The sequence below is a fragment of the Aethalodelphis obliquidens genome, unplaced genomic scaffold (genome assembly GCF_003676395.1).
Source record: "Aethalodelphis obliquidens isolate GAN/ISIS:26980383/991018 unplaced genomic scaffold, ASM367639v1 scaffold5, whole genome shotgun sequence".
Lineage (NCBI taxonomy): Eukaryota > Metazoa > Chordata > Mammalia > Artiodactyla > Delphinidae > Aethalodelphis > Aethalodelphis obliquidens.
In genome coordinates this window covers 36864592-36889697 of record NW_020837949.1, presented here as the reverse complement: position 1 = coordinate 36889697, position 25106 = coordinate 36864592, and the positions used below count along the sequence as shown (strand labels likewise).

Sequence of the window (25106 nt, the reverse complement as noted above, 5' to 3'; positions counted from 1 at the left end):
GGATACTGGCTGTCAATGAGAACCTAGAAATTCACATAGCATCAACCATCTGAGAAACATGAAGGACAAGTGATCTACATGACTGCAGAATGACTGAGTTAAGACCAACTCCAGCAGCAGAGGTTCTGGAGTAGGTGTGGGATCCAGAACCTTCCTCAGCTTTCAGGCCCCAGGAACTGGTGATCTGCAAGTCTTTTCCTCTCATAAGGCTTGGATTATTCAACTTCTGCTGGCTTCCTGGAGTCCTAGCTGTGTGAAGAGACTTTGATATGTTTCTATTTTGTTCTGTTAATTCCTAGGTATATCCTTAGGATAACCCTCCCACTGTGTGAGGCTTCTAAGCTCACAGAAGAAGATCAGGACAGTGCTCTAAAAAACAGGAAGAAATGAGGCAAAGAGGGAAGGAACAGGATGGAAGGAGAGGACCTAGGACATGGGACGCCAGCAAGGGAAATGGGTGGGTGGGGGGTTAGTTTTATATTAACTCAGTCACTGAACTGCTTTGGGACATCAGGAAGGAAGAATGAATGGGTACTCCCTCCTGTATCATTATCACGGGAAAATCAAAGGACAGCACAGGACTCTACGGAGAACTGAGACAGGTGCTATTATTTTAAGTCTGTTCGAGGCTTCCAGGCGAGAACACTTCTTCTGATGGCCCCTTTAGGGAACAAGATGGGTTATCTCCTCCCCCTCCCCCTCCCCCCAAGCTTCCTCCATCTAGAGGGCTTCTCTTCACCACTCTTCAACAGTTTGACATACAACTTGAGATTGAACACATCTTTCACTTATGTTCATCCTGAGATCTACATGCTGACAGACAATTTTGCAGAACAACTTAGTTTAATATGCAAGAGAATTATCTGAATTTGCTTTCCACTTTTGCTTTTCCATTCAGTAAGAAAACTATATTTAAAGGAATACAGTAAATGCACAATTTGTAAACTGTAAGTCATTTTAAATAAGTTGTCAAAGAAATTCAAAGGAAACAGAATGAGACCTCAGAAAATTCATGAATTTGAGGATGACCTAAATAAATTATATTGCTCACTTTCATGCATCAATGTTTTACCAACTTACCATAAATTAGCCAAAGAACTGCCCAAAGTACAAGCTAGAACTTACATGAGTCTAAACTGAGCCATGATTCAGTCATAATTAATGTTTTTCCCTCCTTTCCCTTCTTTATGTCATCATCTTCCTTCCTAAAACTGAAAAAGTATCATCTTCTTGCCTGCTCTATATTTCTAAGCTATTTTTGATAAGCTAACTTCATCCAACTTTCTTCCTATTTACAAACTAGTCTTTTAAAGGAGGATCAGCACAATGACTAAGAGCCAATATAATTCAGAGAAAGCTCAAAGTTTTCTCAAAACAGACAAACAAAAAACACATGAAAGATGGGCAGCCTAAGTCATGGTCAAACAGTCTTCAGGGGCTTCCCTGGTGGTGCAGTGGTTGAGAGTTCGCCTGCCGATGCAGGGGACATGGGTTCGTGCCCCGGTCCGGGAAGATCCCACATGCCGCGGAGCAGCTGGGCCCGTGAGCCATGGCCGCTGAGCCTGCGCATCTGGAGCCTGTGCTCCGCAACGGGAGAGGCCGCAACAGTGAGAGGCCAGCGTACCGCAAAAAAAAAAAAAAAAAGTCTTCAGATCTACCCCTCAAAGTGCTACCCCATCTCACACAGCGAGACCAGAGGCTCCATGCATGTGGCTGGCAAATCATCTCTCTCAGGAAGTGCTATGTGCTTTGGATCATGTTGCCCTGGAGCGGAAAGGGGCCTTGGATCTCTTCTAGCTCAACTTACTCCTTCGACAAGTGAGGAAACTGAAGTCAAGGAGGGCTCTGGAATTTGCCTCCCATCGTAGAAAAGCAGAGTTCCGAGTACAATGTCTTGCTGCATTCCAAACCTGCTCTTGTTTTTGACTCCCCAGAAGGAATAAATCTCCCTGAGATAAATGAATTAGGGCTGCTCTCCCGACTGTCGGTAAAAGGATGAATGGCACAGCTCACTCAACGAAATACCAGAAGGACTCTGGATGAGACAGAGGTTTAAAATGTGTTAGTGGGTCCACGTCTTCATACCTGTAATATGTGATATCTTGGCAGGAAACAAAACTGGCTTCTGATAAAGCGACTTTCTATGGTTAGAGGAAGCACACTCTCGTTTCAGATCAGTTTTTCCAGATTCAGCAAGAGGCAAATTTATCTGTGGTGCACATTTTACTGCCTTTTCCTTTTTCTGTCGGCTTTTCTTTTATTCTGTTGCCCTAAGATCCTTTGAAGGTCCAAATAGCAAATGGGGATTTGGGGAGAGGAAACGGAGGGAGGCTATGACCTTGTAGGATATCGAGGGACCATTTACCATCCTTAAACTTAAGCCCATACAAGCCTAACTAACATCATAGTCAAAGCTGGTTTATTCTAATTTCTCCCCCATATATTAACATTCATACTTAGCACAATCAGCCTTCATCAGAGCTTTAAGTGATTAGAGATACTATTTAAAGTGCTTGGCTGTTATTGTAGATTAGTCACTCACAGTTTTATTTAAAAGTAAATCTTGGTCAAGAGCAGCTTTTTTACTGAGCTCTCCCAAGTAGCTCCTCGAAGAGACTAATATGTATACACAGGCAGAATCAGGGCAATAAGGAGAGCACGCCCCCTCCCACCCAGGGTACCTGTCCTAAGACTTTTAACAGAAGCTATTAGCATTAGCGTATCCCTCCAGATTACACCAACGACCTACTGCCACAATAAAGAAGAGGAATATATTTAGAAGGAAATTCACATGCCAAACCTAAAGCCTTGAAACAAGATGAATTTTTAGCAGACGCCATATCTGATTGACCCCAGTGAATACTTTGTATTTCATGAGCATTTGCACACTGTCAGAGCACACAGGGCAGCAGAGAACCGACAATGTTCTAGGACCCCCACCAGCCCTAGAGGATGCAGTTCTTGACTCTACTCGTGAGAGTTTGCACTAAGCCCCCCAAAGCGGAAAGATGGAAAAGCCTCCTCTGGTGTCTTCCAGAGATAGGACTGCATAGTGGCTCACACCTGTGTTGCAGTCACATCTGTTGTGTTCAGCCACCAGAGACCACCCCCTCAGCGGCCAGTACTCACTCGTTGCCCCAGTCCAGGCGGGCGGTGATGTGGCGCTTCACATCCTTCATCCGATCGTGGGTGAGATGCCCCACAAGCACCTGCCGCCGCAGATCCAGGATTTCATTCATGATGTGCCACAGCCGGTGGAAGAGATCGCCTTCATTTCTCTGGGAAATACACAAATGCGGAAATTCAATGATCAGTCACTGAGACATAGGGTAACCACAGAGGAAATGGGGGGCAGTCCTGCTTACCCTCTGTGTGCTGGCCACTCTGTGGACAGATTCTCCATTAACAGACAAACTCTCCCCTCGGGTTCTCAAATGCACTCATTGCTCTACATGCTTTCATCCCATTTCACAATGCTGTTCTCCTGCCCAAGAATCCAACTTCACTTCTCAGACTCCCCAACACAGACATTGTGTCCCAGGGTCCTCACTAAGCCTCCACACCCAAGCTTGGTCTCTGGCTTTACTTACTCTGCTTCCGTTTCCACCTCAAATCCTCTTTCTTTAGCTCCATCCAATTCTACTACCCTTCAAGGCTCCACCCGACCTCCACCTCCCTCAGGAAATCTTCCCCTTACAACTCTTGCTCACATTCTTTTTTCCCCTTCTCTGAAGTATGCCTGCATGTAATTAAAGCCAATTCAACAGAAAACACGGTTTTCCAATTATTTCTTACATGTTGGTCTTAATGCTTTACTGTGTTCCCATCAGAAGCTGGGTACACAGAGGGCTCTCACACTCGTTCATTGATGAATTTTCACTGCCATTATCTGGTCAGTATTTAGACTTAAAAAGAAATGTTTTCTTTCTTACTTGTTGAACATTCATGTAAATTCAGGCTAATCTCCTGTGAAATTCATCAAGCGAGGAGGCTTAGTTGGAAAAAAGACAGGTTAAACTCCTGGCTTCAAATCTCGGTTTTGCCACTCACTAGTTTTATAGGCTTTGAGTATGGCTTTTGCCATCTGTGAAACAGGCACAGTACTAACTTCCTGTAAGGTTATTTTATGGATTAGAGATAACATTTGTGAAGAGACCCCAAGAGTATACTGATTAAGAGCACAGACTTGAAAGACAAACTACCTCAATGTGCATTGAAATTTTGCCCTTCACTGAGTGAAAAACCTTTGGCAGTGTATTAACCTCTTTGTGCTTCTTTTCTTATCTGTAGAATGGCTATCCTAGTACCTATCTCATAGGCTTGCTATAGGGATTGATGACTTCATATATTAAAACTCTGAGAACAATGCTTGGCCCAGAATAAATATCATGTAAGTAACAGCTGCTACTAATGCTGTTATCATTAATGTTCTGATTCAGAATAAACCCTCTTATAAATATTGTGTCTTTATCAAAATCTAAATGTATGTCTCTTCCCCAGAGACATTTAGGGTAAACCTTTTATAAGTATTTCATCTTCCATCAACCCTTCATCTTTCTTAAGAAGAAGCCATGCTTTTACTTTCTACAAAAATTATTAGTAGGCTATGTGAATAGTGGTACGAAAGTATTGAGATGATCGTTCATCTAAAGTCCTCTACAGAGATACGCTGCCAGAAATACCAAGTTCTGGGTGATGGGTAAAGATGGTCAGTCATAACATTCTTTTTCTTTTTTTCTTTTTTTGGTAAAAGTAGTGATGGATCTTCTGCTTTATCAATGCTTGGTGACTGGAAGAGCATTTTCATGTACTGCGCAGGTTAGGCAATGTGCCAGCTGACCAAGAAGGATTCTCCACGACACCATCCCTGTCCTCTGAGATATCAATAATCTTGCTCTCAACTCCTAGAGCACTCTCTTGAGCCTGTTCTTCTATAACCTCTCACTCTTTACTCACATTATACACTCCCATACAAGTCATTCCAAAGGTGCTATAATGTTTTAAGTCACTGGTCAGTGTCTGTGTTCTTCACCTCGTGTAAGCTCCCAACCACAATGGCTGAGACTGCACTACGTAGTCCCAGCAGCTGAAGAATGAAGGAAGGAATACCTTGATTTAGAGCTGTTAGTTTTGGTGGATCTTGAGAGGTGGGTTCTGTTTAGATCATATAAAAGAACAAGCAGGGAAGATCAAGAAAAACTTGAGGAGGATGGACCTAGAGACCATCATACTAAGTGAAGTAAGCCAAACACAGAAAAACAAACATCATATGATTTCACTTATGTGTGGAATCTAAAAAAAATGTTGCAAATGAACTTATTTACGAAACAGAAGGAGACTCACAGACACAGATAACAAACTTACAATTATCAAAGGGGGAAAGTGGGGGGGATAAATTAGGAGTTTGGGGTTAACAGACACATACTACTATATATAAAACAGATAAACAAGGACCTACTGTATAGCACAGGGAACTATATATTCAGTATCTTGCAATAACCTATAATGGAAAAGAATCTGAAAAAGGATATATATATATATATATACACACACACATACATATACATATATATAACTGAATGACTATGCTGTTCACCTGAAACTAACACAACATTGTAAATCAACTATACTTCAATTAAAAAATTAATTAAAAAAATTAAAATTAAAAAAAAAACTTGAGGAACTCTGTGGTCAGAAAGAAAAGTTCACTTGAGTCAAAGAAATTACATAAGGAAAATATAAGTCAAATCTCATGCAGCTGGGGAGAGAGTCAGCTCTGCTTAAAATGACTGTCACAGTGTGAAAGTCATTTGTCCTGCTCTTGGGAAAGGCGTTCTGCAGTTGTCCAGAAGAATGGGCTTGATTTCCTAATAATGTCGCCTCTAGTTCTTAAGTCTAAGAGAACATTGAGCTGAGAAGTCAGATCCTTTATAAAAGGAAAACAAGTTGGTCCGCTTTCCCTTTCAGGAAGAGGTGGCAGGAACAGTGACATACTGCAGTCCTGACCAGCAAACCCTCCCTACTCGTGCATGAAAACAGTACATATCTGTTTTGACAGCTAGTCAGAAAATGATGCTTCTTTAAAAACTGGATTTTAAAACTTGGATAGTTATGAAGACTGTTCAGGAAACGTGAAGAATGCTTTTGATTTAATGTCAAATGAAAAAGGTAGGGTACAATATTAAACACTTAAAATAGAAAAATACCTAAACATTTTTACAATATATCAGAAAATTTCTGCAATACTTTTTGCAAAAAGTGAACTGTAAATATTTTAGTGTTGTAGAGAATGGGTAAGTTTTGATTTGCCTCAAGATGAAAACAATATAATTTTTGGAGCAGCAGACCTCAGTTTACAGCCAGGCTTTCCCACTTAGCATGGGACTCTGGATAGATTATCTCTGATGAGCTTCAAGAATAAAAACTACCTGGCAGAGTCCCACAGAAGACAGATGTGAAATACCCACCCAAAGGCCCGCACAAAAGTACTTGGTAAAAGATGGCTGCTGTATTTCTCCTAAACGTTTTGTGGTTAGATTACTGATACTTTATTAAGTGATATTTTAAAGGTTATTAATTAGGCCATTACCAATGTTATTAAAAAGAGCAAATAGCATTTCTCAAGCATCTGCCATGTGCTTTTTTATGCTAAATGTCCTACGTATATTAAGTATATCTCATATACTACTTACAATTGACAAGATATTAGTGGCTCATCAAGCACCTTCCAGTGGAGAAGCTTCCAGTGGAGAAGCTAGCCTTAAAACTGTTAGGAAAGACCACAGACAGTACCCCAATACACTCAAGCATGATGAACTTGAACTAAAACATTTAGCAAAAACGTTTACATCAGGAAAAGAGAAACCAAAAGGTCCAACAGAGTCAAGTCAGCCTCCTTCTCAAGGTCAAAAATCTGGTACTTCCAGGTTAAACTTTATATTTTTTCCTAATAGAACTGACTACCATTCCAGTATCCAAGGAAACTTTGAAAAAATTCTCTCTCTGTTTCCGTCACTTAGGACGGTAGGAGGTGAGAAGGTTACTCCTAGAGCTTACAACACATAGGTTTTCAAGCCAATCAAGTATGTCCCCAAAATAGATGCTCGCAGCCTCAAAAGCAGGCAAAAATAGCTAGATAAGGAAGAATCAAGTGGAAATTCAACTCTGTTCCTCACCAGCAGCTACATAAAAGGAAAAGTGCTGGTGCCTTAGCTCAGCTAATGGTTGACACTTACACTGTCATTATTTTTATAGTGGGTACTTAGGATGCAGTGATTTGAAAATTTTACATAGTTTCATTTTCCATGTTAGTGTCAGGTACAATATTAAATGAAATAATACTTGGGTTTTATATTCTTTCCAACACAAATTTTTTTAAATCTAAAAAGGAGATCTGCATTTCCTTTGTAGTCTCCCAGCACAGAGCCCTTGAGTTCAGTTATCTTGACAGTGCATTTACCTCACCCCAGCAAAGCCTAGACACTGTGTTTCATCTAAGATCATCTTGTGGACTTTAGTAGTGAGCCCTAATGCCACCAGCTCCAGGAGGGCATGGTCAGAGAAATCCAACATCAAAAGGGTTTTTATTAGTGACTTTTAAAGATTTTCTTGCCTCAATGAACTATCCTATTGCATTTTCTTTTTTAAATTTATTTATTTATTTATTTTTGGCTGCACTGGGTCTTCATTGATGCACACAGGTTTTCTCTAGCTGTGGCGAGCAGGGGCTGCTCTGCGTTGCGGTGCGTGGCCTTCTCATTGTGGTGGCTTCTCTTGTTGCAGAGCACGGACTCTAGGCGTGCGGGCCTCAGTAGTTGTGGCTCGCGGGCTCAGTACTTGTGGCTCACAGACTCTAGAGTGCAGGCTCAGTAGTTGTGGCACACAGGTTTAGTTGCTCCTCGGCACATGGGATCTTCCCAGACTAGGGCTCGAACCCATGTTCCCCTGCATTGGCAGGTGGAATTTTAACCACTGCGCCACCAGGAAAGTGCCCCTATTGCATTTTCTATGTAGCAGAAAATAAAAACGGTCATTTTGTGCCCATGTCCCTCACTAATTTGGATTTTCTCTTTGACAGGCTATTTCAAATCATTTTGTCAGGATAAGTACACCTTTGTATTTTGAGCACATCCCTTCAAATGATTAAGCTGTTCTATAAATTCCTTTGAAAATCAGAGAAGAAATAAATTCATCTTCCCCAAAATGTCACCCCCAATTCCCCATATACAGTGGTTCAGAGTGAGGAGAGGGTACTAGATTTACATCGGAATCCCAGCTCAGCCATTTTCCAACTACTTGGCCTCCAGCAAGTTCTTCACTCTCGGCCTCATTTTCCTCATTTGTAAACTCAGGATGATCATAGTCTTTTATTTCCTTGAGTGGTAGTAAGGATTAAATGAGATACTACATATAGAGTACTTCCCACAGGGTTTGCACCACAGAAGACTCTCAGTAAGTACAACATGTAAATAGGTATATATATATATATATATATGCCCAAAACACTGACCCCTTTTTTCCCCAAGAAACATTCCTTTCTCTTGTACATTTAGAACATTCTCATTGATTCTGGCTAAGCAGCCTATCATTTTTATTATACTTGAATAATTTATAGAGAATTAGAACATAAAAAATACCACCAATATGAAAATTGTATTGAAAATAAGTTTAGTTCCCCCTGAAAATTAAATGTATTCAGAAAGCCTGACCCTGGTTCCATGTAAACCATCCTATTTGATTAGATGCCAGGAAAGTGATCTTTTGCCTTCGTGCGGCTTGAAAAAGAACTTGCAAAATCCATTCTAGATGGACACAGGGATTAAAGCAACACTGAGTCTTATTAAGCTCTCTATCCCTAATTCCTGGAGGAGTACTAGTGACTTACAGCATGTGCTCAAATGCTAGTTGACACTCCTGTTCAGATATTTCTTAAAACAATTCTTTATCGGAAACATGATGCCATTAAAAAGTTACATACCACATAGAGTTGTTTCCACATGGTTCCCCAGTCTCTTAATGTTGATGTCATTTCTGTGATAACAGAGTCTTCAGTGGGAATAACCATTTCAAATTGTCTGTGAAATTGAACAACAACAACAAAGTGTATATGCAAATGACATAGGCAATAATCTTAAACACTCTAAAAGGCCAACCAGGAAAGGAAGCTGCAGAGTTATTTTTGGTTCTGCAGACAGTAACCGGGATCCGATCATGAACTTGTGTGAGGAATGTAAAGTGGGTTACGGCAGTACCATAACAGAACGACCAGCCACTTTATCCAGATCAAGTCTGAGCAGTGTGGTGGTGAAGCAACAATAGCAGAAGAGTTCTGCTCCAGCCACAGTTTGACCTCTAAAGAGCAACTCGTTTAACTTCTCCAAGTCCCAAAGTCCTTGTGTGTAACATGAGGTCACCAGGCTACAGAAACTGTGAGATGGCTTTTGCCTTCCAAGCTCTATGACTATAGGACTCAAAGGGAGGGACAGGCTCATTCAACGATCAGGCTTTGATGGCTGCAAACATCTAAACTAACTCACCGTTATAAACAACTAGACACTGATATACTGACTGAACACTCACTTGTTCTCATTAACACTTCATTTTCATGACTTGCCAACAAGACCATGAAAAATGATTACTACTATCAGTAATGTTGTCATGCATCACAGAACTTATTAAGGGTTTGACATCACAGATGTTTGAATATCCATTGCAGAACGCTCTGCTCCATGATTAGGGTAATATATTTCTCCTATTTCTTTTCTAAACATCAGAAACGATACTTGGAAAATATTCATACCAATATCTAGCAGGGTATGTATGGTGGTCCTAATATTAAGGAGATGTAGAAGGAGATGGAGGGAAAAAACAGAAGATTGAATTGGTCTTCTGTATTCTATCTTTGACATACAATAACCTTTTCTTCTCGTCTCTAGTTTCTTTTTTCAAATTCTTCCAGTTTTTGTGCAGCTTAAAATGGGTAAGTGCCTATTAATACTACAGCTTCTCAAAAGAATGCTAACTGACTGTACTGATGGGGATTATCTCTTCATTTGAGTATTTTTTTCCAAGGACAATATCTAATATGTAGACACTGAACCAGGTTACATGGATGATCAAGGGAAAGTTACTTCGTAGCATGAGGCTAATAACTGCTCTGCATTCCTTTTTGACGTTATGTCCAAAGTGCATATAATTTTTTTTGTAAAGTTTTCTTGACAGCAAGTATGGGAATTAAAATCTTGCCTCGATTTCTTCACCAACAGAGCCTCTTCTCCTCATTTCATACTGCTGCTAAAGTACTGACCCTGTGAATGTTTTACTCCTTTCTAGAGCTTACACACTGCTGAAAACATAAAGCTGGGCTGTAAAACTAGAAATAAAAGTAAACAGTAATATATGAACTGTGACATATATAGAACCTTTTATCAAGTCTATATAATATGACATTTTTAAATGGTAGTGCATTTATTTTGCTTTTGAAGCAGCTGTTGCAATTTAAAGGATGAATATCTGGAGACAGAGACTATAAAATGATAGAATGCAAGGTCAGGAGGGAACAGTGAATTTCCAGGAAAACTCAACAACCTACTTAACATCTAAAAACTGAAATGACCTCAGCAGGAATTAAACAATAGAGAAGTGACCTCACAAACTGTAATTTAAGGACCCCTGTCAGTCCTGCATTGCTCTGAAGACCCAGGAAAGAACATAAAGGCAATTCAGTCTGTGGGAAGTTGATTTGGGGTTTGTTCAACCAAAATGTAAATTTTTAAGAAGCACAGAATTGCCATTTTAGGTGAGGCAGCTGTTTCCTTTTAATTATACCAAAATCAACATTCAAACAGTCTGTCATAAGTAGTTGCCCCTGAAATTATATTTTGTTCAGTTATTCCGAGATGAACTTTGCAGCTATTTCATCCTGGTGGGCAATCAGGGTGCTAATCCCCTGAAAATAAGGCAGGTAACATCAAAATCCCAAAGAGGTTCCTCTCTGGGAAAGCAATCACCTGGCAACACGTGTTCTTGAATGTTTTCAGGCTAAAGTTTTTCTTCCAGTTAATAGTCCTAGAACCTAAAGTCTCAATGAATTCCAACATTTTTTTTTTTTTAAGAAAATAAATTTTGGTTCTACCCTGAAGTTCTCTTGCTGTATAATGCTTATCATGCCCTCTTTCAGGTGGAGAACCCACAACCAAGTCTTAAACTTACACGACCAAATTCTGAGACACCTTTACCCATATTTAAACTTCCTCGGACTCAAGGGAGCCAGATACTCACCACTTACTGGCTAGGACAAAAATAAAAATAAAAAAATAAAAGAAGATACTTGTTTCAATTAAAATTATGTCCCACCCCAATACAGTTTGAGAGAGAGGACTTTCACTGGGTGAAGTGATGCTTGACGTTTTTGCTAGCATCTTCTCTTTTCTCTTCCTCGGTCAGAGTATAAGATGGGGGCTGGGTGGCCCTCTGCTCTGGAGAGTTGAGGGGATCAGGGTGGGGTTTGGGGCAAAGGCAGCAAAGAACTCTGGCTGCAGGGGGTCTGCTCAAGTGGACTCTTTAAGGGACAGGGTAGAAACCCTGGGTTTCAACATTGCCTAGACCAGATCACTAGGGCAGAAAGGTCAGAACAAAGAGTAAGCATGTGTTTTCTGGAGTGTCCCTTGGTTTACTTGAAGGGAGGTGGATAGAGTCTGGTGGAAGAATTCCAAAAGGATTAATAACTCTGCTTGACTCACTTCTGGTGGATTATAACTGCACAACATTTCTGACGGACACACATTTTTTAAAAGAGTAATAGTAGTGGTAATTATTAGTAGTAGAATTATGTTTTTAATCTACTGTTTTAAATAATTACTACTACTATCAAAATAATAATAATAATACTGCTTAAAGTAACTGACATATATAAGACATATAACATAAGGATCTCCTAGACTCTTTAAGTTTTATCCACATACTCAAAGTAGTTATACCATATACTCTCAGCCATCTGAAGAAATTATTTCACTGAGCTAAGATTTAATACTCTACCTTTATAGAGAGTGGATATAAGAATCACCCATTTGAATAGCCTCCATGGAACTTTTCCGGTAAAAATAAAGTTTGAAGATATAATTTAATATGCTTTAAAATGTGCTTTAATAATCTAATAAATTCCTATTTTTTGCTATTTGATGAATAATGAAATTTTTATGGTACAACCTGCATTGTTTCTTTTGTCATAAAATGAAAATTATTCAGTGATCCAATGCATATTCCTTGTGACATTGGCAGCAAATATTTGGATTCACTTAAAATGAATAATCTGCTTATGTTAACCACTTAAATAAGCAAGTGCTACTCTTTCATTCTGTGATATTGTATTTGAATAATCTTTTATCATAACAGCTGTTTTAAGTCCTTTTGGACACAGACTGGGAAAAACTTTTCAAATATATCAGAAATCCTAAGTGATCAATGAGCTCAATCAAACAAACAGCACAGAAATGATGTTCTCTGAAGCAGAATAGCGGCTTTGTGAAATGGTCACACAAGGATATGGTATTAACCCCAAACAGGAAAATAATGGCAGACTTGGCTGCTTATAATTCAGTAGTGAATCTAGGGAATTCCTGGGGTTGAGACATGACTCAGCATTTGATGGGTGTGACTGCCATGCTTCCCTACACAGCAGGAAACCAGGAAAAATCAACTCTTTTTGCTTAAAGCAGAAACTAACACACCATTGTAAAGCAATTATACTCCAATAAAGATGTTAAAAAAAAAAAAAAAGGTTAGGCCGATTCCATGATTTCTGGACAATGAGAGACCTCCAGAGCCCTAGATCCTACTGTTGTCCAACACACAGACGTGGTTCTCGAATTTTCTCCGCCAACTGCCTTAGTGTAATCTGTCTTTATCAAACAACACAGACAATGGCATGCTTTTCTATAGTTCATTTTTCAAGACAATTACTAAGTCTTCAAATTCCAAAATAAGTAATGGTTCTATGAAAAATTCTTCAACTATTAATAAAATTCATTTCTTACCCTTTGTTCTTTACACATGCATTTTTCAAGTGAACGTAGCTGGAAGGAAATATACCCTGGAAGAGAAAACATGCAGGTTATGGTTCTAGCTGTCTATTACAGCAGAGTTAGTTTTGTAAGTCATATGTATAAAATATAGCCACACAACCATAACAATACTAGGAAGAAGGAATCTCTAACATATTCTTTAGGCTAAATCTATTGTAGCTTAGACCCATTCATTTTATTTTCTACTACTTACCAGTGTACAAATTTAGAGATACTTTAAAATAAATATAATCAAAAAATTAAATCCCACTCAAAAGTATATTCTTTATAAAACAGAAAATTTTTATATTTTCAAGAATTCTATATAGAAAGCATGTTGAATAAGAATTTTTTTTTAATACTCCAGTATTGAAAGAAGGGGGTTTTTGTTTGTTTGTTTTTGTTGTAGTTCTTTTTCTTCTCTCCAAAAATACTCATGTGTCTATTTAAAAATATATACTAAAAAATACCACTATGAATCTGGAAACAATCTGTGTATTACATGTTAGGGAAGATCTTTGATGAAAACATAGCAGCAATTAATCACCAGGCTGCCATTTTGACGGAATAAAAATTAAACAAAAGAAGCCACGCTAGCTTAAAGCCTTTTATTGTAGGGAAAAGCTAGGGCAAGGAAATTATTCCTTTGTTCTAAATGAGAAATTGAAAAAAACAACATTAAAAAGAAGAGCATCAATTTTATTATCCATTAAACAACAATATTCTCTGAATGATTTTTTAGGTACAATTAAATGACAAATTCAATTAAATATTTAGGAAAACAAATGTCATTTGAATACATTATCACCACTGTGGATCCAAGGATAATATAAAATTTAACTAGCAAGTTCTGTAATATACAACAGTAGTAAATACGTATATAGGTTAAAAAAATAACTTTTTTTTCCTTTGGAATTTAAATTTACCTTAATATGGTAGGAATAACAAATAGAGTAACTATAGTAATTAACAAGAAAAAGTCAGAACTTGAGGTTCAAAGGGTAACAGAAGTAACAAACCATAACACATTTTTTCTCAAGCATGTACTAAATGAAAAATTAAATACTGAAGCTACATTTGCATGTGCCTGCAGATGTCCAAAGATAACTTTAAATGAGGGTAAAAGTATCAGGCTCTCCTTTAGAATGGCCTAAAATAAATGAAATAAAGTAATAAACACAGTTGGATGATCCGGAAAAAAGGTATATTTAAGCAGAAAGGCAGACAAAAGAGTTTAGATTACTTATATTAGACTTTGGTAATGAGAAATGATACAATTTCTTATCTACAATCCTAGTAAAACCAGAATTAAACCGAAAAATGAACATGACATGTAAAAAAATATTAGAGAAATGTGGGTAGCATGGGTAGATTAGAACAAAGTATTAGAAAAAATATAGATATTAGCGAGGATTAGTGTCAAAATCATAAACTACATAAATGAAAGGTAAAAGAAAAATCATTATTACTTCCTACTATAATTCCTTAGGATTTATATAAATATATAAAGGATAATAAGTCTTAGTTTTTGTCTGTAATGGTAAGAAAGATGGACTCTTTATATGATTTTCCCACATTTCAGCTCCTCAAATCCAAAGGGACTCTTAACATACCCTACAATAAACCTGTTTTGCCACACCAACTTTTTACAAATGATACCACAGAAAACTCTATTCAGTGTTTCTTTTGGAATATATATATTTCCCCTGCCTGAATTTTACTTTCACTCTCTGTGAAACTAACACTTCAAAACGATTTTTTTATATATATAGTAAGCCTATTAAGGTCTTCTCAGTATAAATTTCAAGAGCTACATAGGATTATCATTTGAATAGCATGTCTTAACTATAATCCAAGTTCAAAAGAATTTCCAAAATTATGAAAATCTGTATTGCCATTTAGTATTTCAACTAAGAGTCCCAACTGTAATTTCAATTGTATAATGAAATAAAGAAAAATAACTGTCTTTCTTAAAAATCCCATAATTATGGTTAAAAGCAATAATTTTTACCTTGATATTTGGGTTTTTTAAGGCAAATCCTCTGTACCAGCCTGTGGAGAAATAATCATGGTCATATTTCAATAAATCATTACAATACTTTGAAGAAATGATTAGAAATCAATCTGTCCTTTACTGATGGAATTTTACCCTACATATAAATATTCTAGGTATAAACATAATGGGGGTTGGGATTAGGCTCGACTAACAGTCAAGTGACTACTAGTTAAAGTCTTCTATTAATAAAATCATTTACAAATTGTATTGGAAACGTACATGAAAAATAGAAGCATGCATAACGGAAATAAAGGCTTTGGAATCAGAGTATTGCGCTTAAATTCTGGCTTTGCTACTTATTAGCTGTTGAATCTTGGGCAAATTGATTGACCTCTCTGAGCTTAGTTTCACTTCATTTTCTAAAACGCTACACTACATCCCAGGGAAATTCAAAAATCTACACAAGATTTAACATAGTTCCAAATTCTCTTTGCCTGACTACAAAGCCCAGATTCTACCATCAAAGCATAGTGCTCAGCCAGCAGTTCTGTAGTGAATTCACACATTTCTTCAGCTTACTGTCTTGGGTTAGGATCAGTCTGATAGCCTAAGAAGAGTGAAGCCAAGTCTCATCTACTAAGAGAACTAATGGCACTCTTTCACCAACACATAGTTTTTATTCTGTAGAATGCCTATTACTTAATCTCCAAGGAACTCTGAATCAATTTTACGGCACTATCCTTAATGGGGAACATATCTTTTTATAGTTTAAAACAATTACAGGGTGTGTATATATATATACATATATAGATGGATAGATACATACATATATATATTTATATGGTTAATATATAGCCCCCTATAAATGTATTATTTTCAATTTATTTTTTCTTCAAGAACAAAAACCATTTTGCTTATTGGTAAGAAATTATTTTTATCATGTAACAAATGTTCTATGGAATTGAATCTTTTTTTGATTAATTGAACTTTTAGAAAGAAGTATTTGAGATTTGCATTTAAATATTTTTGTTCCTCATAAGTTTTCTCAAAAGAATATATTGTAAAACATCATTTTGAAATCAATCTGGAGAGAACAGAATGAATTGAGAAATGGAATCTCTATAATGTCAGGGTTTACTATATCCCTTAAAGACATCCATCCAAGAAATATAGCCATTCTTAAACAACTATTTTAACAGAAACCAAAACTTTTTGAGAATTGCAGATATGTCATAGAGAGGTCTCTGTCCAACTACAGCATACAGAAAGGTTTTCAGGTTATAAAACAGCTCCCAGGGGCTTCCCTGGTGGCGCAGTGGTTGAGAATCTGCCTGCCAATGCAGGGGACACGGGTTCAAGCCCTGGTCTGGGAAGGTCCCACATGCCGCGGAGCAACTAGGCCCGTGAGCCACAACTACTGAGCCTGCGCGTCTGGAGCCTGTGCTCCGCAACAAGAGAGGCTGCGATAGTGAGAGGCCCGCGCACCGCAATGAGTGGCCCCCGCTCGCCGCAACTAGGGAGAGCCCTTGCACAGAAACGAAGACCCAACACAGCCAAAAATAAATAAATAAATTAAAAAACCAAAAATACAGCTCCTATAGTTGCGAAGCCCATTTTCACCAATTCAAAACAGACTTTATATTTATCTGTAAAGAAAATAGAAACAAAATATATCTGGCAATGACAGAGAAAACCTTTATTTTTATTAGTTACATTGGACAAAATAAATGTCCATGTATCGCCACAATTTAATAACAGGCTCTAACTAAAAGTAATAGTTCTATTTGGGAGAACACAATTTTGCCAATAATGAACCTTGATATGATAGAATCTTACCATATTATAAATTCCTAATAAGGACAATATATTAAGAGGAAAAACAGTTATCTTTGGATATATTGATAGGACTTTACAATGTGGCCATTTTGATAAGAAAAAAAGAGTAGTCATTTCATCTGGGATCTTTTTAAGGACTAGAGTTTAAGGATGTTTTGTTGACCAGGAATAGAAGCATTTGAGAACGTACATATTAGGTCGATTGAATGAGATACCTGTTACATAAATTAATCATACAAGTTCATTTAACTTTTCAAATGCAGTGAATAACTTCAGCCCAGATTTGAGGGAGGTGAGGAGATGGCTGCAGGACTAGAGCAGAGTTGGCCTGGGCAGGAGTCCCACCTGGAGGCATCTGGTTACCCAACCTGGGGTAAGGCATTTCTGCTCTAGACCTCTTTCTTTCTGTCCTGGGGAACCCACCAGACTCTTGACATTCTAAGAAAGGCCTTCTTGTTTGGCCCCAAGTCATGAACTCTCACAAATTCAATAGTCTCAATTGCTTTCTATGTTGTCATCTAGTGAATATAAGTAAATAATATTAGGAAAAAATACAATCAGCTTAAAAATACCGAATAATGCTTTCCCATAAGCCAAACGTTCAATATGCAAGAAAAAAGTTTTGTTAAAAATGGTTCACTGTGACTACTGGGGAAATTCCAGGGATTGACAGAAGTATGGAAACAATCTGTAAACTTTATGAACTGTGCAGTGTTGCAGGAGATTGTTTATACAACCTCAAACAATCAACACTAGTCTACTTACCATCACACTTCTCCAGGATCTGAACTGTATCTCCAATTTCCAATGACAGGCCATACGGGACAGTTCCTCGAAAACTGGCAATAACTGTAAGAAATGACATAGATTATATGGAGATGATCATCATATCAGTTATAGCCAGTTATACTGCTTACTATTAAATGTTATTGACTAGGAAAAATGAATGTGAGTAGGAAATACACATTGATAGCTAGAGCCGGCTGTCATATCCTAATTTGACAGATTCTTGAAGAAAGTCAATCTTTAAGTTTACATAATTCGCCAACTTCTTGGTCGAATAAGTGTTATTAATACAAATTTCAAAGATGTGGAATTGGGCTTCCCTGGTGGCGCAGTGGTTGAGAGTCCGCCTGCCGATGCAGGGGACACAGGTTCATGCCCTGGTCCGGGAAGTTCCCACATGCCGCGGAGCGGCTGGGCCCGTGAGCTATGGCCCCTGAGCCTGCACGTCCAGAGCCTGTGCTCCACAACAGGACAGGCCACAACAGTGAGAGGCCTGCGTACCGCAAAAAAATAAATAAATAAAAAGTAAGTAAGGAATATATTTCTTACTTATTAATAAGCTTGGTTTACCTTTCTGCTATGCTGTTTGCAGGATATTTCTTTTCCAGAAAGTCCTCAAGAGAAGGGACTGCACCTATTTGCTCATTAATATGTCCCCAGGGCCTAGCCCAGTATGTGGCATTAAAGCAGTCTTCTGCTTCTGTAGTAAGCAATGGTGATGCCTGGACCTCTCCCCTGCGTCTAAATACACGGCCACCGTGACAGTTCCCACATGCCTCAGCTCTCAGACCATTTGGAATTGAGGGGAGTCACCATTTAGCCTTAACCTAATGGTTACAGATTGATTGGTTTCTGAAACATTTCACAGGGCTGGGCAGGACTAGGATACCAGAGAGAAAGAGTGCACAGATTAACCATCCCTAGGTGATTTGAGTGGTTAAGGGAGAATAAAAGCACAGTGATTCTCCCCGGGAAAGTAACACTTGAGTCATAAAGGAGACAAGGATAGAAAATTTTAAAAATGTACCTCAACACACGAAAAGAGAAAGAGACATCTCCTACTATACACGCTGAAACCACCTTGCAATTCACATCCAAAAAAATGATAGTAAATGCTTTGACTGCATGATTTTTAAAAGCCCAAAATTTTGGAAGTGAATTTTATAATTCTCTTTCAGACGGTGAGACTTAGATACAACTCCAATCCCCAAAATAAATTATTGTTATTGCTATGAATGTGTTTTAAAAGCCTGAAGGAATACATGAACCTGTCAATAAATGAAAACATGCCAATAAGTAATGGGCTTTCAGAGAAGTCTAAAGCTGTTTTACGATCTCAAAACAAAATTAGCAGTAGCAGTCAAAACACAGGACAGAAAACATAACCTAAAGTACATGAGATAGATAAAAATAACTACATAGTAACCAAGTTAGAACGTTTTAGATAAGCACTAGTTCATGATGTCATTTTCTAACTATAACCATAAATACCCTATGACCTCATGTTGATGTCCTAGAAGACATGTCTGCTTGAAAAATAATCAAAGGTCTGTATATCTTGACAGATTACTTCAAATAATAATTCAGAGACCTCTTCTTATAAGGGATCAACAACTGAATAGACAGCAGATTGAGTACAATTTAAAAGACTCCAAAGCAAGCTTGTACCCAGAATTGCCTGTCTACACTCATGAAGTTACCTTAATCTCTCACAACCCTAGTGTCTCAACCCTGCACTACTGATGCTTCTATGAGAGGTCTATGTGTACGGGCACCCAACCCAGCTCTGTGTACAGCTCTTACCACTCACAAATGCTACTGTAACTCCCAAGGCTGCCATGACTACGTCCCCTACTGCTGGTCGTTCTGTCCTACCCCTCATCGCCTTCTTGAACATGGCAGTACCATTCACGAATTCCATTTCTTCACCATCCCTTCATGCCTCGGCCCTTCACTTCACTGTGTTCTGAAACTGCTCTGTTCCCTAACTGTGACCACATTCATATTGCCTTTCAGGAGTCTATCTTCTTTTGAATCTTCTACTGCTTCTCTCATACCCTCCAGTCTTCTTCTGTAGACCTTCTTTCCCTAACCCTCTTCTTAAATGTTGCTGTCAAAAAGGCTGGGTGTAGGAAAATAACATCAAACTTGGCATCGTGAGACGTGGGTTTGAACCCAGATCTGACCATTCATTAGCTGTGTGACTTTGGTCAATATACCAACCTCTCAGAATCTCCATTACCTCATGAGGAAAATGCGGGTAACAATGAAGAAACTGCAAAAGGTAGTGGAGGATTAAATGAGGCACCTATCAGAAATAATTTACCACACTGTCTAGTATACTCTAGCTATTTAAAAATATCTCAATTGTAAAACTATACTTTTTTTCCTTCGATCCATATACATTCTCCCTATTTGGAGAACGTGCTAAGACTTCCAGAATCACCTGTCGCTATATGACTTGCCAAGTCTCTCTCCAGTCCTGATCTGTGGCCTCAGCAGCTGACACAAACTTCCAACTTGTATATCTCTATTTAGAGGTCTAAGCACCTAAAACTTAGCATGGCTTCAACGGAATTCATTATCTCCCCTCCGCCTCCAGCCAAATCTAAGCACTTTTCTCTCTCCCAATCACCCACTCTAAAATGTTAGTCTTCTGCTGTAAGTCCTGCTTTCTCTCGCTATTCCTAGGTGGATTTCTCTGCATCACTCCAAAGGGCCGCTGGAAAGCCTTCCCAGAAGGCTCCCTGTCTCCACGGTTGTCCTTCCTCAACGCAGCATCTATGAGACCCCCAGAGGTCCCTTTGATTCTGTCACACTTGTACTTAAATGCTTTTTGGATATGTGGCATCAGGAAAATTTTATTAGGTTCAATTTCTTTTCTTTAAAGGGAAAGGTAATAAGACATATCATGCCATATCAGACAACATTTTGATGGGGTTGTTTTCCTTTTATTTCATGCCACCATTTAGCTGATACAATCCTTACATGTCTCCAAGCCAGATCCTCATCCATTGCCCCCAATTCTGTCGAATGGTAGCACTGTGTCCAACGACTCTACAAGCCAGAAACCCAGGAGTCATTCACATGCCCCCGACCCACATATCCAGTCCAAGACCCACATCACAATGGCCTTATCTCTTTGATATCTCCCAAAGCCATCTTCTTCTCAACTTCTCCACTCCCACCCCTGCCCTAGCTTCATTATCACCTCTTGCCTGGCCTTCTCTAGCAGTCTCCTTATAGGGCTATGCCCATATACTCAGGTTCCTCTCCAATCCATTTCTCACACAGCAGTTAGAGAGGTCTTTGCAAAATTCACATTTGATGATGTCATCATCCTCATAAATATATCAAAGCTCTGAGAATAATAGAAAAAATCAGTACTACAGCCTGTAAGGTCCTGCCCTTTTCTGGTTTCATCCTGTACTTCTCAACCCTGACTTTCTATACTCTGGTCACAAAGACCTTCCTTGTTATACTCCCTCCCACACAGGACTTTGCCCATGATCGACCCCTTGCAAGGAATACTCTTCCTTTCCCTCCCCACCAAGTTAAGCTGTATTCACCCTACAGATGTCGGTTCACTGGTCACTTCTCAGAGCAGCTTTCCTCGACACACATCCCCTCACCCCAACTGCACACTCTCATAGCACCATATACCACTCAACCATCCCCTCTTATTTGTGCAAGTTTTTGAATGATGTCTCCTGCAACAGACTGTAAGTTCCATGGACATAAGGACGAGGTTACTTCTAGCTCCCAATTGTCTACCTAATTCAGTTCAGAGCCTGGCACACAAACTGAACTCGGTAAATAATCGCTGAGGGGATGAATGAGGGCAGAGCCATTACTGTTACGTGTTCTGGTCTTAGGCAGTCAGGTTCCTTTATTATGGGCAATTCTATTTTAAGAGGGCGCTCAAAATTCTAAGAACCAAACTATATTACCTGTGAAAACTCATTCTTTCATAGGAGCTGTTTAAAACTGGGAGGACAGGTTGTCTGGGTCATAACAGTGTATCACCTCATTTCTTACCCAAGAAGTCTGCGTGGGTGAATCCTGACTTCACTCTTCAGCTATATCATATTTGATAACTATTAAAGGCAAGGTATTAAGTTCTTCAGTCTCACTGGGCTTCAGATGGCTCCTCTATAAAACAAAGGAGCTAGACAAGGTGAACTGAAAGGTCCCTGCCAGCCTGCAATTCTGAGAGTCTGGAAGAGGCCCTTCAGCTCAGTACTACAGAGCATGATATATAACTGAAGCACTCTGTCCCCAGACCAGCCTTGCTTTGGTTTTAGTCACTGCCTGAGTTCTGAAAGAATGGACATCTGTCCCCACCTGCAACAGCCATCTGATGAAGCAGAGGGAAAGCCTGTTCTCAGTATCTCCTACAAAGTCCTTTACCACTGCTCTCCTGCTACCTTTCCAGGCTCCCATCCCAGCTACCTCTCCACACACTGCCCTCCACACTGTCATACCTAAATTCTCATCAAGTTCTTTCATGCAGGCCTCAGTGCCTTTATACATATTATCCCCTTTGCGGGAGTTGCATTCCCCAGCCCTTCTACACTGGACACTGCAAAGTAGCCTTAGTTTTAGGTCTAGCTCCAAGGTTAGCCCTTTCAATTTCCTACTTCCTTTTCCCCATCCTTGGGCCCAAATGGAATCATTTACTCTTTCATCTGTGCTCCAAGGGTGCTCTGACCACACCTTAAATAGGGCAAGGTATCACATACTATTTAGCACTTTATTTATCTGTGTCTTTCTACCTGAGAACTTGAACTACTTTTTCTTTCTTTTTTTATTGACATATAGTACTAAGTTTAAGGTGTACAGCAATAATGATTTGACTTACATGCATCATGAAATGAGTATCACAGTAAGTTTAGTGAACATCCATCATCTCATATAGATGCAAAATTAAAGAAATAGAAAAAAGATTTTTTTTCTTGTGATGAGAACTCTTAGGATTTAGTCTTAACATATATATATATAACATATAGCCATGTTAATTATATTTATCATGTTGTACATTACATCTCTAATATTTATCTTATAAATAAGTTTGTACCTTTCACTGCCTTCATCCAGTTCCCCCTTCCACCTATGGTAACCACAAATCTCATTTCTTTTTCTATAAGTTTGTTTTTTTGTTTTTGAAGTATAATTGACCTACAGCACTATGTTAGTTCTTGGTGTACAACATAGTGATTCAATATTTCTATACATTTCAAAATGATCACCACAGTAAGTCTAGTTATGATGTCACCATATATACATACCCATAGTTATTTTTTCTTTTCTATTATGGTTTGTTATAGGATATTGAATATACTTCCCTGTGCTATACAGTAGGACCTTGTTGTTTATCCATCCTATGTATAATAGTTTGCATCTGCTAGTCCCAAACTCCCAAGAGAACTGGAACTATTTTTAATTCATCTTCCATAAACCAGCACACAAATGTGTCAGTGCATGAATGGAGAATGAACACACATATGGAATGAATGAATGAAGCCACTGAAAAATGGTAGTCAGGTTTTAATGGATTCAGATTATGTCAGGGGCACCTCTCATAACTTAAAACATCTAAAATAAATACTGAACTGCAGATCATATTGGAGAGTAACACTTTTTTAGGCTACAGTTCAAGGCATGACTTTGATCTTTACCTTCTAAAATGGCAAGTCATTTCCAACCTTTGAATTACACAAGTAACTCTACCTTGCAATGTATGAAAGTCATGAATGGATGGATGAATGCTATCCTCTTTATGTTTCAGGTTATGAAAAAGAATGTTGAAAGGGGAAGGCAGTTCTAGGTAAAAGAGCAAAAGATCTGAATACATGACTGGCTCAAATTTACTAGTGGTAGTAGATAATTTATCATAAAGTAAGGAAAACCGGTTTATTAAAGCAAAGATTCAAAGAAAACACAGGCATTCATGAAACCTCAATTTGCATTTCCATCAAGCGCACTTGAAGAATATGTTATGTTTAGATTCCATTTTGGATACAACTTTCCAACTAAATTCCCAAATCCTCCAAGCATTTTTGCATGAAACAAGTCCACAGTTGAAAATTCATCTTGTCCCCAGTTGTTGTAAAGTAGCTCTGTCTTTATCCAAAGGTCTTCTCATCCTACACTTTCCAGGGGCATTTCCCCACCAATAATATTTGGGTTTACTGAACACGACCACACATTGTCTTGATCCCTCGATTTTTTTGTTTGTTTGTTTTCTTATAAATTGAACCACTTTAGTAGCTACAGAGAAGATCATAGAGAATGAATCATTCATAGAGCTGGAAACATAAAGGTTCAATACTATTGTTTCTGTCCTAAGGATCCTGGGAGTACAGTTTTAAACAGCACATAAAAACTACTATATGGTATTGTTTTCATCTCTGCCCCTTTGCTACTATATAAAAATTTATTTGGGGGGCTTCCCTGGTGGCGCAGTGGTTGAGAGTCCGCCTGCCGATGCAGGGGACATGGGTTCGTGCCCCGGTCCGGGAAGATCCCACATGCCGCGGAGCGGCTGGGCCCGTGAGCCATGGCCGCTGAGCCTGCGCGTCCGGAGCCTGCGCGTCCGGAGCTTGTGCTCCGCAACGGGAAAGGCCACAACAGTGAGAGGCCCGCGTACAGCAAAAAACAAAAAACAAAAAACAAAAATTTATTTGGATTAACAAACATGCATGTAAACATAGCTTATATTCAAATCCTTTAAAATTGTATGTGGGGAATTCCCTGGAGGTCCAGTGGTTAGGACTCCACGCCTCTACTGCATGGGGCACGGGTTAGATCCTTGGTCAGGGAACTAAGATCCTGCAAGCCACGTGGCACGGCCAAAACAGAAACAAAAACAAAAACACTGGCTAACATTATATGTGTAAGAAAAGTGTTAAATGTATAGGGTAACCATCTTGAAAATCATATCATGAACAGCTGCCTCTTACCACTTATTGTGTTATTCGTTTATATAATATCAGTTTAGTACCTAGTAACAGTTTATTAAAAATTAAATGTCTGTGAGAAACATCCTCATATATAACTCACGAGTGTTTTCTATGAAGACGGTGGGAAAAAAAGCAAAATTGTGCTGTGAAACAGGGACTCATTTCTCAGTTTCAGAGACACAGCTTGCTCATTCAAAGAACAAATTCGTACTTTTAAACTTAGTACAGAGAAACTCAATCACAGAGTTCTATGACCTTTAAAAGCAAAAAAAGAAACAAATTATAAAAAAACTACTAGATGACAATCATGTAGCTCTACATCACAGATGATAACATATTCATCATCATGGTCAAAATAATATTTACCACGCTGCTACACACCACGATTCACGTCAAGCCTGGCAAATGCTGCCCTTGCCCTTTATGGGTTGACAATTTAAGACGAATGGAACATAATACAGGAAA

General features: G+C 38.7%; 1 protein-coding gene across 1 annotated transcript in view; it reads right to left on the bottom strand.

Moving 5' to 3' along the window:
* DOCK4 (dedicator of cytokinesis 4) overlaps window positions 1–25106 on the bottom strand; it is a 480421-nt gene that overhangs the window by 258243 nt on the left and 197072 nt on the right. The window contains exons 2-6 of the mRNA XM_027102161.1: window positions 17659–17742; window positions 15073–15113; window positions 13035–13090; window positions 8978–9074; window positions 3130–3278 (exon numbers count right to left, since the gene is read on the bottom strand). Coding sequence (XP_026957962.1) covers window positions 3130–3278; window positions 8978–9074; window positions 13035–13090; window positions 15073–15113; window positions 17659–17742 — 427 coding nt within the window. The remainder of the gene's footprint in view (window positions 1–3129; window positions 3279–8977; window positions 9075–13034; window positions 13091–15072; window positions 15114–17658; window positions 17743–25106) is intronic.